This window comes from Branchiostoma lanceolatum, chromosome 1, assembly GCF_035083965.1.
Source record: "Branchiostoma lanceolatum isolate klBraLanc5 chromosome 1, klBraLanc5.hap2, whole genome shotgun sequence".
Taxonomy (NCBI): Eukaryota; Metazoa; Chordata; class Leptocardii; order Amphioxiformes; family Branchiostomatidae; genus Branchiostoma; species Branchiostoma lanceolatum.
This window is the reverse complement of record NC_089722.1, coordinates 3291990-3308556: the sequence shown is the minus strand read 5'-3', so window position 1 is coordinate 3308556 and position 16567 is coordinate 3291990. Positions and strand designations below refer to the sequence as shown.

The following is a 16567-nucleotide window of genomic DNA, read 5'->3' as shown; positions in this document are numbered from 1 at the left end:
AAACTAAAATCATCACAAAAAGTTTAAAAATCAAACTTGATCAGTAATTTCAAAATAGGCTTTCTAATTATAGTTTTACACATGACATTGTATGATACAATCCATAGTATTAGTCTAAGAGTATCCATGGAGATTTGATTGACCGAAATGAAGTTTCCAAAATTTTTCTGCCAGGTTTGGCACAAAGCGGTAGTATTGTATGAGCCAATGTGTGTTCTGGACATATATGATGTACAGCGTGCATAATCCAACTTTGCTCAAAATTTTTGTTCTGTCAAGTTGTGTGAATCCGTCAGATTTAAACGTGTAACACATTTTGTAATCAATTGTCTTGCTTACAACCTGTAGGTGAACAAACCCAAACCCTGGCAGAAGAACCGGAAGGGAAAGCAGAAGGCGGGAAAGGCCAAGAAGAAGCCGAACAAGGCTCAACAGAACAAGAAACAGCAGCAGAATGGAGCACTTCCACCGGACAAGCTGAAGGAATCAGAAAACAATGTTAGTAATTACCTTTGCCAGAAGGTTTTGTTTTTCGTTTTCCTATAGTGAAGTGGCTGTGGATGTATGTGTGTCTGATATAAACAGCATGAAGCTGTTGATGGATGTTCATGATATTTGAAGGATATGCGAAGGATGATCCACTTAAGTTCGAAGACACCTACTGTAACAGATTTTACGGAATTCATGTCCAGTTTTACAGAATTCATACGAGTTTTACTAATAGTAAGGAGTGACAATATAACTAAACACCTGGGCCCTACATGGCCAAGAACTGCTCGACAGAGGAAAACTTGGAGTCTGACAAGGGAGGGGTTCCTCCAAAGGGGTGATAATACCTGGAATGATGATGATAATGAAGGATCGTATGTATCCCGCAAATTTGAAATGAATTCCGTAAAATTTGTATGCTTCTTTGTAGTGAATTGTATGAATTCTGTAAAATTTGTATAATTTATGTTCCGTAAAGCATTTATGAATACGTACTAATAGGCACCTCAGTCTGAAACTAAACAGAGATATCTAGATACCGAATCTAAGATTTCTCTTTCCTGTTTGATTGACAGAGGATACAGGAGGTGAAGCCTGCAAAGGATGACGACTCCTCCAACTCAGACTCAGAGGATGATCCAGATCGGGACAACTCGGAGGATGCGAGCGGCAGTGACAACGACGGACAGAGACAATCAGAAGATGACGATGATGTAAGACACATTGTTTCTTGTTCAGATTCTTTGACTTTTCAAGAAGAAATTTTCACTCTCAGTCACAAAGTCATTGCTACAGAATGTCTTGTACCTGACTAAATCATGTTTTTAGCAGCCCTTGTTAGGCCCCTATGAGCTTGATGGCCAACACCTCTAAGAGCAGGAGAATTGGGAACATCCTAACCCTGTTGATTTATGTAATACATATTTGCTGACATAACCCAATTATTGTCAGACTGAGAACTGACTATCATCATGGTTTTGGAGGCTGTGATGACTGGTTTCCATAGTGACAGAGAATCATGAGTTCCTATTGGATGGATTTTCTCAGTGAGAAAGAATGCTGAGTTGAATGAATTGGGAAGGTAGTGTTGGACAGGTATTCCGGCAAATACTTCCTTGACACTGTATCAGTGAGCGATAGCAATAATGCAGAAATGTCGCCTGATTACCCAGATACTGCATTCTGGATCATGATCCTGAGGCAACTCTTTGGGTACAGACTGTATTTGTCAGTACTGTAACAGCTGTAACTTTGACTGTTACTTTTACATCGTGATTTATGATCCTTTCTGTTTGTCTCCAGAGCTGGGATGCTCTCCAGGCCAGGATCAACAGGAAGGAGAAGGTTCTGGAGACCAAGTCCAAGATCAGCCACACCGTCCACGCGCCCTGGTTCCCTGAGGTACGTAGTTTCACTCATTATTTGCATTTCATTTTATACATCTCTGTCTAAGCTACCAGCATGCCCCAAATCATGAAAATCTGTTCTTCCTTTCTTTGATTATCCTCTGTTTTCTTTCTCTTGTTGTGAATAACCGGAAATTAAAAACACCTTCAGGCATAACACACCAGTTCTGTACAGTATGTACAAGCTCCGTAAGACTGCAGGGGTTGATCCACTCACACTTGGATGGATCCCTGCCAGCCTTTAGTCTATTATTTGACCTTTTTCGGCACCACAGAGGATCTGGCAACCAGTTTTCTCCACCCTTTTCGGTTTTCTGTTTTTCTTAGTGTTTTACTTACTCAGTTTCATTCCTGTCCATTTCCAGATTTCCACCATGTTTAGATTCTGGATTGAGTTGTTGATGTCTTGAGTGTTCTTCTCCTTTAGGAGAAGCAGGAGTGGTGGTGGCTGTATGTAGCAGACAGGAAAAAGCACTCCCTGATAACAGCACCCTGTATGGTCACCAGTCTTCAGGAGGAGGAGGAGGTACGTGTATCATCACCCTAAAACCTAAGACCGTACACAAAGCACATGTGTGTTTGTCTGTTTTGTTTGTTAGCAGCAGCATAACTCGAGAAGCTATGATCGTCATCATGATATATGGAAGGTGGGTAAGGGCTCGTCAGAATGAAGGCCAAGTTTAATCATGCGCCTCCTAGTGGCTACCTACGGTACTGCAGCAGAATTTTAAATTTGAGATGTAGTTTTCTTGATGTGCTATGGTCGTGATTTTTGTGTGGTGGCTACCTCTTGGGGCAGGGAAGAAGTGGCATACTGCAAAAATCACGAACGTTAAACCACCGCCAAAGTTTCAGCATCTAAAGTACCATTTGAAACATTGACTGTTTGTCCTTTCCCAGGTTGAGTTGAAGTTTGCAGCCCCGGACAAGCCGGGTACCTACCAGTACACCGTCTGCCTCAGATCAGACTCCTACTTGGACTTTGATGTCATGAAGACTATAAAGGTAGGAGCAAATAAGTCATTTATTTACTGAAATTTATGTATTTGTTTTTAGATAAATGGCATGCAAGTATTAAGCCCCGTGTAGTAAGTTAAAGTGATCAGATGGCTAGAGAGTCCCAGAAAATAATACACGAATGATAAGTTTCATCTTTAGTTTTGGCTCCAGTTTTTTAGCTGGTTGCATTTACATTCACATGACTTGTGTTCCCCCCACACACTAGGACTTTTCTCTCCCCATACCAGACATTGGGACAGCATGAAAATTGACTAACATGCAAAGCTACCTGGTAATTATTAATCCATAGAGCCCTTCCCCCCCAATTTTTGGACACCCTGTCTATAAATTCTAGCTAAAAGCCTGTGCTGCCATGTAACTTGCTTTTCATCGTCACCCTTGTTTTGTTTTTCCCCAGTTGGACGTGAAGGAAGCGAAGGAGGCTGTTGATGCCGAAGCAGCGTGGAACCTGTCGGACGATGAGGATGAGAACAACGATGAGGAGGAGGACATCTCAGACTACGAAACTGACGATGAAGAGGAAGACTAATAACTGCACCATTCCAGCTTAACTTAAGAAATACAGCAGATGCGATGTTGCTCTAGTGCAGGGCTGTCTCCAGGACACCAACGGAAATTACTACAGTGACTGTCAAACCTGTACAAGTGACCACCTCATAAGGACCACCTGGCCAATGTAACCACTTTTTGGTGGTCCCTTGGATAATTGTTCCCATTGACACAAGCATTAAGAATCCTGTCTGTAGTGACCACCTGTCTACATAGACCAGGTTTTATCAGTCCCCTGATTGGTCTTCTTGGGCAGGTTTGACTGTACATCATTCCAGCTCGCCCTGAGAAATACAACAGATGTGATTTCAGGGGTGTTTCTAAAAGGCGGGGGGAGGGGGGGGATGGTGGAGTTTTAGAGAATTTAAAGATATTTAAAATTTGCCTTCCTGAGGGGGAAAATTGCCAGACAGGTCACATGTGGCCGAGTAGCATCCCTCAGTCAATCAGAACTCTATGCTTGTCAGAGAATCTACTCCCCTGGGTAAGGGGGTGCTTGGTCAGGGCATGTATCCCTGTTCCTTTGTTTAGATTAACGCCCGATGTTGTGCTAGTGCAAGGCTGTCTCCAGAACCCGTCCCTCCATCCTGGGACGGAAATTTGCTTGTTGGGACGGAAAAAAAATTTCACCATGGCCTCCAGAAAGTCTGAACTCAATGACATGAAATGGAGAAATCGTATTTTCGTAAGCTAAAGGAAAAGGACAGATTTGACAATGAAAATTGGTCCCCAAAAAAGAATGAAACGGAAAAAAAATTGGAAGCTGGAGACAGCCATGTTCTAGTGTTATTGGAAAATGCCACTTCTCCAAGTTAAGAGGTACAAAATTTGATAATCTATTGAGATGCATGTAATACTGATAGTCGTACTAAAAAGATAGTAACAGTAATAATTATTCTAAATGCCTTTAAGTTTGCAGGGTTTTAAGTTAATGATTGAAACTATAGGCTGGGTGGGTAGAAGACAAAAGAAGCATTTCCACATTGGTTTTAAGTTTGCAGTGCACGTGCAGAGGTGACCCAAAAACCCCGAACATTTATTTCACAGTAACATGATCAAAGTATGATTTCTGAGACCTTGAAGTTGAACCCTTCCATAATTCATTTTCAAGCGAGGCTTTATTTCCATACATACCTGTACTATGAATTTTTCTATTTAATCACTCATCATGTAAAGCTATAGGCTGGGGGATTTAATACAGGTATCTCTACACCATGCCAGGGTCTAGTCTGTGACTGTTCATGTGCACCATGTGAAATATTGGTGTAGCTTAGGTCATGTATGTATTTACATGCAAGTTGTGATTATTATAACTTAATAAGTTGCACAGCAAATGTATTGATTTTTTTATGTGAACATTGTTTTGACCTAAGTAAACTTGTTATGTATGACGTATATTATGTGATGATATTTGGTATATGGGTACACAAAATGTAGGTCTTGCGATACTGAAAATGCTAGACCTTGCTAGGCACTTAAGCGGATAGTCAGTCTGCATTTTACAGCTCCTGGACATGCAATGGTCTTTGTTTTTTGGTGGTAGATAGCTTTTGGGGGATCGGAAAAAAGTAGTACATGTTTAGGCCTCCTAGCAGCGAGTTTAGGAACTGCAGCAGCTTTTTTGTAGGAAACTTGTGGCAAAGCTTCTCTAGGCAGACGTCTTGTGTGTGCAGTAAAACTGCCTACTAGGGTCAAAGTTCAACACAGCGTCCTCAAATAGTAAAGCTGACTAGATATTGATTTACCAGGTGTATTGCAACAAATAATGATACATATTATTGAGATAAACAATGATAAGATACTTATCTACCAATATCCAAAAGCTGTAAGTACTTTAGAGAGGCATGAGACTTTCGAAATCTTGTTGCTCTGGTCATAAGAGTCAAACTGTTAATCGTTTTATTTTTCCAATACTGTTTCTATGTACTGTGTACAAAATCCTATATTACAATACACTGAATTATGCAACAATGGGCTATACAATTATGTATTGTTTTGTTTTGTTTCGTTTTTAAAATTGAGTGAATGGTAAATGGTTTGGTGTTCCATACAGTTTCATGAATTATACAGAATATACAAAAATAAATGTATGCTTCTAACGGTTCTACTAGTTTCTGGAATAAATGACAGTCAATGACATGACTTTGTATGAACTCCTCGGTCAATATAGTTGTTCAATAATCGCATAAGTCACAGAGATGTTCAATTGTGTTTATTCACCATTTAATTGTATTGCAGAAAAGGCTGATAGAAAGTTATGCTGGCTTCACAACCAGCAATATTATTCAGTCAAACAGGAGCAAACTTTAAGAAAACTTTTCCGTATTCATAACTGTGAGCCAAATTCATCACAACAAGCTGAGGTTAACAATACATTTTTGTTAAACCTACTTGATTGCAATCACACATAAATTTTAAAGTTTTTATAGTTTGATAAACATCAGAAAATGACTTTGTTACTGATGTCAGTCAAACTCTTCTTGGCTCCTGGGAATCGAACACAGGCCGCCAGCTCGCAAACCCAACGCTCTTACCACAAGGCTAAAAGGTTCGGACCTGTTAGACTGGTCAGTAATTGGCACTTGAACCACACTGATACATCAGTTTCCAATAAATTTCATCAAGAAGTTGACTGTTACTGCTACAACCTTTGTCTCGAGAACACCGTGTGATTCTATAAATGCTTTGATTAGTACTGTACTATACAAAGGTTTATCCTGGCTGGCCTTTCTATTAGTATATAGGTATTAGCCCTTTCCCATTCGGATAGCGCTATGCTACTCAAAAGAGTCGGACCTCTGTCATCCTAGGCAACTTGTGGGCTCTGAACGTCCGAATGATTGTTCGGTGCACTTTTTAAACGTACGTGATGACATACGCATAGTTATCTACTCCATTTCCACCTTGTACGTGTACTTGCCGAACAATTCCAACAACTTTATTTGCCATGTTTTCGCCCCTTTTTGTCTCCCTCTCTTGACCCCTTCCTTCTTCACTAGTTTTTCTGTGAAAAGAAGAATGATCTTGTCAACGTCTATTCGTAAAATGAGGTTCAAGCGTGTACTTATTTAATAAGAAATGGGTGTGGAATCGTCTTTAAGCGTCAGAAATAGTAGGTCCGTCTTTGGTCAAGATGTTATTTATCTGAAGTACAGCCAGTAGGTACCCATCTGAGTAAGCTGTTTATTACTTATCATTTATTGTGCTCGAGGCACACCCTCGATCACGGGACTCCCCCATTTTCGTCCCTCCCGAAAGACGAATGCAGCTCCAACCAGGATATATGCACTTCCCGCGGATTTGAACCGGAGTCTCCCGGTTACCAACTAATTGGAACCAGGAGCTACCAGAGATATCTCTCGGGACACACCATACAATTGAAAACCAATATTCTGCTGTTGTTCAAACTTGAATGATTGACTAAGAAATTGTTCAAAGGCCAATATCCAAGGGAAAGCAATTTTTTTTCTTTTTTACCTTATCTGTTCCAGAGCATCCTTAGTTTTTTGTCTGATCTCCTCCGTGACTGGATACTACCACAGGACCCCCAGACTCGCCACAAGGGACAACATCGGCAGTATCGTCACGTTCCAGCGGACAGCCCGGCCGACGGACTCCGGCTGATCACAGTCGCCACTTTCGTAGCCGCCGATTCTATATGTGCGACAAAACATCGTTTTTTCATAAATTATTCCTTAAAATGACAGGGCATACTTTGTTGTTCAGAGAAAAGAGTGTAGAAACGCAATAAAGCAAGGGTATAAAGGAAATAATCATGATATGTTATCCCGGCTAACGGGCTATTTTGGAGTCCGGCCGGGACCCCGACTCATTTTAACTCGGACTTCAAATCACACAGACGCCATGAGCTAATCGTGCACTCCACCGGGAAATGTGAGGCTTCGGGGCCCGGCCGGGACTACACCCGCTACGAGCTCCGGCGCAATTAAGCATGATACTCACTCCAGGGCAGCTGAAATGGCGCCAAACGAGACCGCCCCTACTATCCGCTGCGCGGTGCTGAACACGCCGTGGAGAACCGTGTCATAACTTCTGCCCGTCTGCAGCTTCAGCAGGTCTGATACATCGGACAACATCATCCTGGGAAGGAAACAATACACACAGAAATACAATGAAATGATTTTTAAGGTCCATATAAAAGAAATGAAAAAAAGGCTTTGGGAGTAACGTTATTGACCAGGGCATGACAAAACAATATATATGGTATGGTGGAGTGAAATATAAACAAGACTTCGGAGACCTCATACCTCCATGAAATATGCTGATTATGCAAATGAAACAGATTGACATAATATATTCGTGGCTATGTACACTGACTGCAATTCGCTGATGAAACTCTGCCTATAGTACACTACTGTAATAGGATATGCTTTAATAGAAATTTACGTAAACATTTATGACGTACAATGGTACAATGAACGGCGAGGAGAACGTCATCCCAAATGCAGCGAGTAGGGGTAGAACATAAACAAGATTCCCGGGCACGAACAGGAGTCCCAGCACGATTGGTATCAAGATCTGACAGGACAAAAGATATACATACATGCATAACACGATAGATCAATGATTTTAGAGATTGGGGGTCTGACATCAAGAAGGAGGCTAGATCCTATACAAATATTCTCTCCCTCCAATCCAATGAAATATAAATGGTCTTGATAATGTACATATTTATTATATGCATGTATATTTGTATGTATATATGTATTGTATTCATATTTTAAGCACATGTTTATAATTTCACATAAATGCAAACTTGTCCTACCAGGGTGACGCCGACCGAGACAGGCTTCTTACCAAACTTGGTCATCAGCACTTTTACAACAGGAATGCCGATCAAACAGGAGCCCTGTAGGTACAAACATACAAAAACGTCAAGGTTTCTGCTTCTAGGGGGGGCAGACGATCTGGTTTTCTGAGGGTAGTTGATAAGTTTTCGGTATTATAGTATGGAAAGCAGTGAGGATAGTAGCCAGTTCAACCTTTCGAATGGGTGCTACTTTGCAACAGCCTCTGTCCACGGTGCTAACTGGTATTCACATACTAAAATGCAACCATGCAAACAACATCATTCTGTCCTATAAGCATATCGACGACACACGTGAACATCGCAGAAAATAGAGTCGAAAACGTATCGGGTACCAATACAGTAGAAGCCACTTAATTGCACCTCGGATAAACGCACCTTCCGTTTAATTGCAGCGAATCCCAATATCCAAAACCGGTTCCCATTCACTGCATTGTTAGTGACTCCGCATATCTGCACCGCGCATGGTCACCAATGCCGGATAACTGCACCAATTTTTTTCAAAAATCCTCGACAAGTTAACTGAAAAGGTTCGCTAAAATCGGCAAACGCGGTACAAATGAGCCGATACCTGCCGGTGTAAAGGCGCAATACCGCCAATATGTTTAAAACTGTTTTGAGTAGCAAAAGAAGGCGGTCTCCATTGACAGTTACGTTGATAGGAATCGTATGGGAGGTCCCGGGCGGGTCACCCGTAATCAGTAACCAAGTTTTAATTTCAGTTCCTAGTTTCATGGCGGTACATGATTTACGTAAATCGGCAACTGCACGCTACGTAATGTAACACAGAAACTGTTTTCCTATGAGTGGCATGACGATGTTTCAGAATGCCTCCCCTGTAACATTACGTGTGTTGTAATGCGGTAGATCGCAGGGAAAAATGAAAGAATGCAATATCAAAACAGGTTCGTAGTCGTCGTAGTCATTTCTTTATTTTCAGCAAGGGTTAACTCCAAGCAGATCTACATTGGGCGCGAAAATCGTATATGCTAGCCAGAGAAGCTCCAGTCACCCAGAGAAGCTCCGGAGCTTATCTGGCTGACTGGACCTTCTCTGGCTAGCATATACGATTTTCGCGCCCCGTGTAGATCTGCTTGAATATCAAGCAAGGGGTCAATAAATAAAGTTAATAACTGCATAATTTCGTCTGTTTTCCTTGTGCTAGTATTTCTGACTAATAGTACACCCCCTCGCCCATGGTGGTGCGGTCCAGCTGGGCATTTCGCATAATTGCACCGCCGGATAATTGCACCAAAAACGCTGACAAATGGGTGGTGCAGTTAAGCGGATTCTACTGTACAATGTTTGAAATAGATTCAGATCTATGTATCAACAAAGATTCATGTATACAAGTATAGAGCTTATATCTACTCGCCTCTAAAAGGCTTCAGGCGGGGATGGAAAGAGTAGAAATCGCGGCCAAATAGTCTGGACGTTGCAAACTGTATCTATCGGCTGGCCATCTCTTCTGGCATGTCTGTCTATTTGGCCGATTCCTACTCTTTCCAGCCACATCTGGAGCCTGGTAGAGGCTAAATATTTACCACAAGAACCAGAAGACAGTTCTGAACCTGACTCCCCAGGCCCAGGGAATACTGAACATAGAGCGCCATACTTTGTTGCAGAACCTGGGAGTGGGCAAAATAATCAAATGCCAGTTGTTTTTTTGAATATCAAAAATGATTGAAACATGTCTTCTCGAGATCTTTTACTCATACAACGGAAATGAATGCATGAATGTGCTAAGGCCACAGCAAGTAAATTTTATGGATGACATCCTCCGCAGACTCCAAAATTAATTAGATAGGGCGAAAAAAAAAACAAGGCGGGTAAAAAAAAACAAGATTCCTATATTTTCAAATTTTGAGATCATGAATCTTGTTAAACAAGACTTGTGGCAACAAAATATGATATCACAACCAACAGGTCTTTTGTTCCTGTATTCAACCCATGACGTTTCATATATAATATAAGACCACCTTGATTCAACAGTAAACATGTCGTACCATCATGGGCATTCATATGCAATGGAACACCTGGGCAGCAACTATATTCAACTGGGTATTCATATGGAACACTGTGTCAACACATACCATCAAATGCGAGCAATTAAGCCTCAACATGCGTTGCTGGATCATATCAAGCAATTGCACAACACAGAGCCTTTGTCGGACATATCATCGGAGGGCAATGACATTTCGATTTTGTTAGTAGTTCTTTCAAGAACAGCACATCGGATTACACGTTGTTGATACTAATGGCACAGAAATTACACACTATATTACAAGTTTGGCATGAGGGCTGCACAGTGTCTTCCTGTAAGTTGGTGACGACGAGCAATCTTGTTACAGCTTGCATGCACAATAAGTGTACAATGCACTTGTACAGAGTTTTCACAATTCTTACATTTTCAAATGCCTTTTTATGGCATCTAGAATGTTTTTGCGATAGAACTGACTGTAGTTTGCGACATATTGTATTATTTTCGGTATGTTAACCATTGCCTAAGGGTAAAAAAATCTTGTTTTTTTTTTCAAAATCAGGCGAAAATTAATGAGCGCGCTGATGTCATCCATAAAATTTACTTGCTGTGGCCTAATGATCGATGGAAGGACATACTAGTGTCAACCTCTCAAACCAAACGATCACTGTTTCTTTCTTTCTAACGCTGCATATTGATACAATTAACCTCCCGTGAATTAAAATTTAACATTAATCTGTCGGTTTACACGCATTAGCCACTTTGACAAACAGTGGGTTTGAGATATCTCTAGTGCAGCAACCCAGGTATGTACAGTTTAGATATAAACAAAGGAGTCCATTGTACTGCGGGAGGTTGGGTTGAAGATCTGATAATCTAAGCGTATCTTTTCAAGGTGGCGGAATTATGTGCCCTGGTGGAATTATGTCAGTAGATATTATATAAAAGCATTTCCTATGAGAGGAAGTCGAAAGAACTGAATTTAGACCAACTCACCGAGCCGGCTGTGGTGAAGCCGAGCATCAGCAGAAGTGCACAGACGGAGGGCTTGTGTGTCATCACCCGCTTCAGACTACTGCTCCACGGCTCGTCGGTCTTTTGCTGTTGGAATGCTGTGCTCGTATCCACACAGTTGCAAAATAAAGTTAATGGTAGGTAGTCCCATAGCCTTTCTGAGGCCGTAGCCGGGGCAGTGGGTTGTTACCCACTGTGTCTAGGGCAGGGCATTAGAAGGCTGAGCCAAACCCTCTCCTACCACCTTTTACCTTTCCTGGAGTGAGGAAAGTCGTGTCGAGTGCCTTTCCCAAAGGCTCAAGATCGACGACATGACAGGATTCGAACCCAGGACCTCTGGGTTCTGGGTCAAATACGCAGCCGATTCGCCACACGACCCCACCTAAAGTTATAGATACCGAAGAACTGAGAAATGTAAACTTGCAATCTATATACAAAGTTAATCCCCAACTTAAAGCGATCAATATCTAAACTATTGCAAATACTTACAGTAATGAAGTGACTATTCGTGGCATTTGTTCACCGACATGGCACTGGTCTTCGTGATGGTACAGAAGATATAAATGTATGTATTACTTAAAGACAATTCAATCTCACTAGAATGAGTGACGCTGAAGAAGAGTGTCACTCCAAACGTCCGGAAGTAATATCCGAATTCCATTCAGTTGTAGAGATTGAATTTTCTTTGTATATAGTTTAATTTATAACCTGGATGTCTAACCTTCATAAATTAATGTATTTCGTTGCTATTACAAACTCTCGGCACTACCTGTCCGTTCTTTGACAGTTGCTAGTGTCACGGTGACGAAGATCAGAGCCACGACACAAATGATTCCCGCCGCCACGAGGTAACCGGTCTCCTGGAAACACGCCAGAAAAATAAATTACTTCAGAACCAAATCTAACGCCACAAAACGGAATGGAAGACGTGTATAACAAGACCACAGCATGTCCAGGACCAAAGATACAGACACCAGAGGTCCAGCTGCAGTACCAAGGTCTGCCACCAGGAGGCTCAAAATTGACCTTAACTGTCGGGTTCACAACACCTAACGTACCAAATATCATCGCAACCGCTAGAACCCTTCTTGAGATATTGCGCGGGAACCCAGCATCAAACGAACGTTTGAACCCCAAACTATACCACCATTTTCATGGAGGTGCCATGAGAGAGCAAACAGTCGCACCTGTCTACGTGTCTGTAGAGAAGCGGTGCTCGTGACGTTACTGTTCGTGCTGTTGTTGCTATGGTTACAGGTACCGGACAGGGTCCCGTCGAAGGCTGCGACGACCTGACCTTCAATGGCAACACCGACGACCATTCCGACGAGCCCACTTGCAGATTCTGTACAGTCGACAAATGATAGTTTCAGTACTTAGCAAAGCTCTCCCAAATCTCACGTCACAAATAAGAAATTCAGCTCGGCCGACGTGTTGGCGAGCTTCAAATGTACATTTTCGGCCGAAGGACGGCCGACGTCCTGTCGATTAAGCGAGCTTCGGGCGATTTTTGGAAATCAAAGCTGATCTAAATATTGGCCTTTTACCAGGTTAGTCGATTCTGACTTCGTCCATGTCCAAGAGATGGTACCATCTCATGGGGGATTTTTAGTTATTAGTGTTCGACGGACGTACCCGAGATTTTCATTAAAATACGGTCGACGCTCGGGCGATTTTGAAATTCGGCGAGCTTCGGGCGATCTACAAATTCGGCCGACGCTCGCATGAATTATGACGCCGGCTTAACCGGTCTATGTTTCTTTTTCATGTGACTTACTATTAAAATGCAAGCTGTGAGATGAGGGCCCTGCGAAAAGCTGCTGGAAAGACAAGGAGCGACAGGATCAGGAACGAAGACATCAAACAGATGATCGGAGTCAATCCTGCCCTACAGTTCATTGCCAAGCAGATGGTACAGTGGTATCGCCACTTAATGAGAACCACAACCAGCCTTAAGAGCGTACACCGCCAGGTACTCAGGCGTCAGAGCCAGAGGGAGACCCCGTCGACGATGGATAGATTTTATTTATTGTCAAATGCTACAATACATTACACCGACTCTCGAGGCAGCGTAGCTGATATTGGCGAGTCGACATGTATGGACAGACAGATACATAGGCAATGGAAGTTACACAACATTAATTTAGATACAATGCTACAATCAATCATTAAATCAGCTTTGCAATCCAATGGATGAATTATGAATAGATCTAAAGGGGGTAGCAGAGTCCCTCCGTGCACATCGCCAAACTCTCCAGGAGGCTACACACCTGGCAGCAGAACGCCTACTACATTATTTCCCCCCGACACCCCCTAGGAATAAGCGGCCGGATAAAGTAAAGTAAAGTAAGTACTAAATGCGATTGCTGACTCCCTGTCGGTGCCGTCGTCGCTAATGTACATCACAAGAGTTCTGTGGGCCAAAGTGACGCCCTATGAGGAGAAGAAGAAAGCCAGTTACAACAACGTTTACCACAAGATGCATGGAGAGAGGAGACCAAATTCAATGTCAATATACCCCAAATGGAATAAATATATACCGAATTAAAAACACTCTCCGTCATAAAAAGAGCCACAAAATACGCTATCTTGCCGCCAGGTGCCACGTCTGGTACGTACCACACCAGCAGGTACAGGGGGACCATGGCCAGGGTACCACCGAGAATCCTGTAGAAACACAGACAAGGTTCCACCAACCCAAAAACAAATACAGCAAATGCAGTATGCTGTTTTTGTATAGCACCAGGGACAAGGGATGAAGTCTTCTTTCTCTTGTTGCTTGTCAGTGTTAAAACTTTTATTTGGGGGAGCTTCGATGAAGCAAGGACATTACTGTAACGTTAAATGCAGAAATGGGGATTTAATTTTGCGGTAGGGAGGATATGGAGTGTTCGTGGTGATTTTGAGTTCGCGCTTGAAACAAAAGTAGTGCTTCAGTCACACAATTGAACGGCTTTTTGCGGTGGTTTTAAAGAATTCACCGCGAAAACCGTGAACATTTCTGCGTTTGTATATAGTATGAAGTACAGTATATACAGTATGTATAGGATTAAGCAAATATATACTTGTAATTGTAATATGTAATTGCAGTACAGTGTACTACAGCTACTCACCATGGTTTGAGTTGCCCCCATCTTGTATTGGTTCTTGTAATGAGAAATGTAAGTACAGGATAGGACGACATTTCTGCGACTCTGCCGAGGACGCCGACCAAGAGAAGGCCAAGGGGTGGAACCTCACAGAATTCAGACAAACAAACATATTAAGCATCATTTGTACTGGTAACACGCCTCCTGTGCAGGCCTTAGAAGTCTTAAAAACCTAAGAGTTACGGAACACAGCGACACAATATTTGTGTTCTAGATAAACAAAACAGGTAACTGCCAAAATGTCGCTATGTTAGGTAAACATATACTTTGAATCATATATCATAAAGATGTTGGAATGACATCTGAAACGTCTAATATTTTCATATTGTAATCCAGTCGTATAGTTTGAATTAAAATTCTATTCTCCAATTTCCTCGATGACTTATATTCACAAACGAATGTTGTATGATAATGTGTCGCAGAATGTAGTTTACCTGAGCCACCGTTACTAAGAAGTAGTTCAGGTAGAAGTTCAACACGTGACGAGTGGTCATGTACGGCAGCGCGCCGAGGCCGTAACACACCTTCTCCACCGTTGACGGCCGATCTGTCTTACCTGTGGTCGCCATCTGTGAAAATTCTGAAGGGCGAAATACAATAAATGTCTTTATCAAGTAACGTTTATGAAGGTTAGACATCCAGGTAGGTAATCAATATATAAAGACAATTCAAACTCTACAACTGGATAAAATTCGGAGATTTAATTCCGGACGTTTCGAGTGACACCCATCACTCTTCTTAACGGAAACATGATTTACATTTTGATGACAATTGCATACGTTTCTTACAAGTTAGTGTCCTTGACATGTTCGACCGGTTTTCCCAGTTAAGACGTTTTGCCAGTTAATTTCAGTGACGCTTAAGGAGAGTGATGGGTGTCACTCGAAACGTCCGAAATTGTATCCAGTTGTAGAGTTTGAATTGTCTTTATTTATCAAGTAACATACTGAATACTGCCTGATGTTTTAAAATTGTTCTTTTTGAAGTAAGGTGTTACAAAACCATAACTTTCAAACAAGGTAGGTGGCATCGTGTGGCGCAATCGGTAGGGTGTTTCGCCCAGAACCGATAGGTTCGAAACCACCGATATGCCCCGATGCTGTGCCCTTGGGAAAGGTACTTCACATAACTTTCCTCACGTCAGTCAGGTGAAAATGAGTACCTAACTTTGGTTAAGGACGTCCTTCGGATAGGACGTTAGATGGAGGTCACGTGTTAGAGGAGAGCCACACCTCGAGCACGTAAAAGAACCCATCACACTTATCGAAAAGAGCAGGGGTCCTTCCCGGTGTGAGCGGATCAAGTGAATCTATCCATATATGCAACTTGTACCCTTCAGTACAAACCTGGTGCGCTATGAGGTGATTTACCGAGAATGCAATACAAACAAACAAACAGACAGTCGACAAACAAAAAAACACAGCGAACACCTCATACCCCTCTTACTGCCTAATTTAGTCCCCGCAATTGTAAATGGATATATACAGTATCTATCTACCGACTGGTCTACGGAAGCAATACCTACGTATTCTCTACGTACTCTAATCTATGGGCAAAATTACGGAATACGAGAATTTCATGCTCAACGTCGGCTTGTCGGAATTGTAGCGAATCTATAATTTTACCGGCGGTCGAGCATACCTACACACGGGACGAGGTCACAGCTAGCGACCTCGCCGGAGGAGTTCGGGAGCCACTTTGACTTCAAGGCCTCTCCGTGACTGCAGAACGGCAGACGAGAGTCGGCCCTCCTACCGCGGGAGTCCAACAAAATCCCGAGAGCTATCCAGCAAGATCCCGCGAGCTATCCCGCGAAACCCCGAGAGGTATCCGGCGAAATTGTAGTTGAAAACCAGCAGAAGCATTCAGTGAGAGAAATCCTCTGTCACTAGACCTAGAAAAGTGTTCTAGTCGTCTTAAACAGAATCAGCAGTAATGAACTTAAGCACATGCTTCCTAAAACAAACAAAAACTTTGTGTGATACCTTTCTACGTTGTGTGGAAAACCTTCCCCAGCGATCTAGAATATAAAAATGACTATATTCCCACCTGTGAGGCACAAATCGGACGGCGATGTTAGAGATTGTTCAATGTTGACCCGCCACGTAAATCACTTCTGCACGAAATGAGG

The 16567-nt window shown here is 42.3% G+C and overlaps 2 protein-coding genes across 2 annotated transcripts in view; one reads left to right on the top strand and one right to left on the bottom strand.

Moving 5' to 3' along the window:
• The window catches only part of LOC136429955 (translocation protein SEC63 homolog), a 17247-nt gene extending 11641 nt beyond the window's left edge, over positions 1–5606 (top strand). The window contains exons 16-21 of the mRNA XM_066420142.1: positions 349–498; positions 1065–1202; positions 1792–1890; positions 2323–2421; positions 2796–2900; positions 3313–5606. Coding sequence (XP_066276239.1) covers positions 349–498; positions 1065–1202; positions 1792–1890; positions 2323–2421; positions 2796–2900; positions 3313–3444 — 723 coding nt within the window. The 3' untranslated portion in view covers positions 3445–5606. The remainder of the gene's footprint in view (positions 1–348; positions 499–1064; positions 1203–1791; positions 1891–2322; positions 2422–2795; positions 2901–3312) is intronic.
• LOC136429973 (sodium-dependent lysophosphatidylcholine symporter 1-like) lies at positions 5324–16567 on the bottom strand. The gene is made up of 14 exons (XM_066420167.1): positions 16486–16567; positions 14871–15016; positions 14401–14522; positions 13828–13954; positions 13642–13720; positions 12475–12632; positions 12057–12147; positions 11270–11385; positions 9837–9920; positions 8251–8334; positions 7891–8003; positions 7428–7565; positions 6942–7118; positions 5324–6468 (listed from the first exon to the last, which is right to left on the bottom strand). Exons 2-13 carry the CDS (start codon positions 15003–15005, stop codon positions 6998–7000), a joined length of 1368 nt encoding a protein of 455 aa, XP_066276264.1. The 5' UTR covers positions 15006–15016; positions 16486–16567; the 3' UTR covers positions 5324–6468; positions 6942–6997.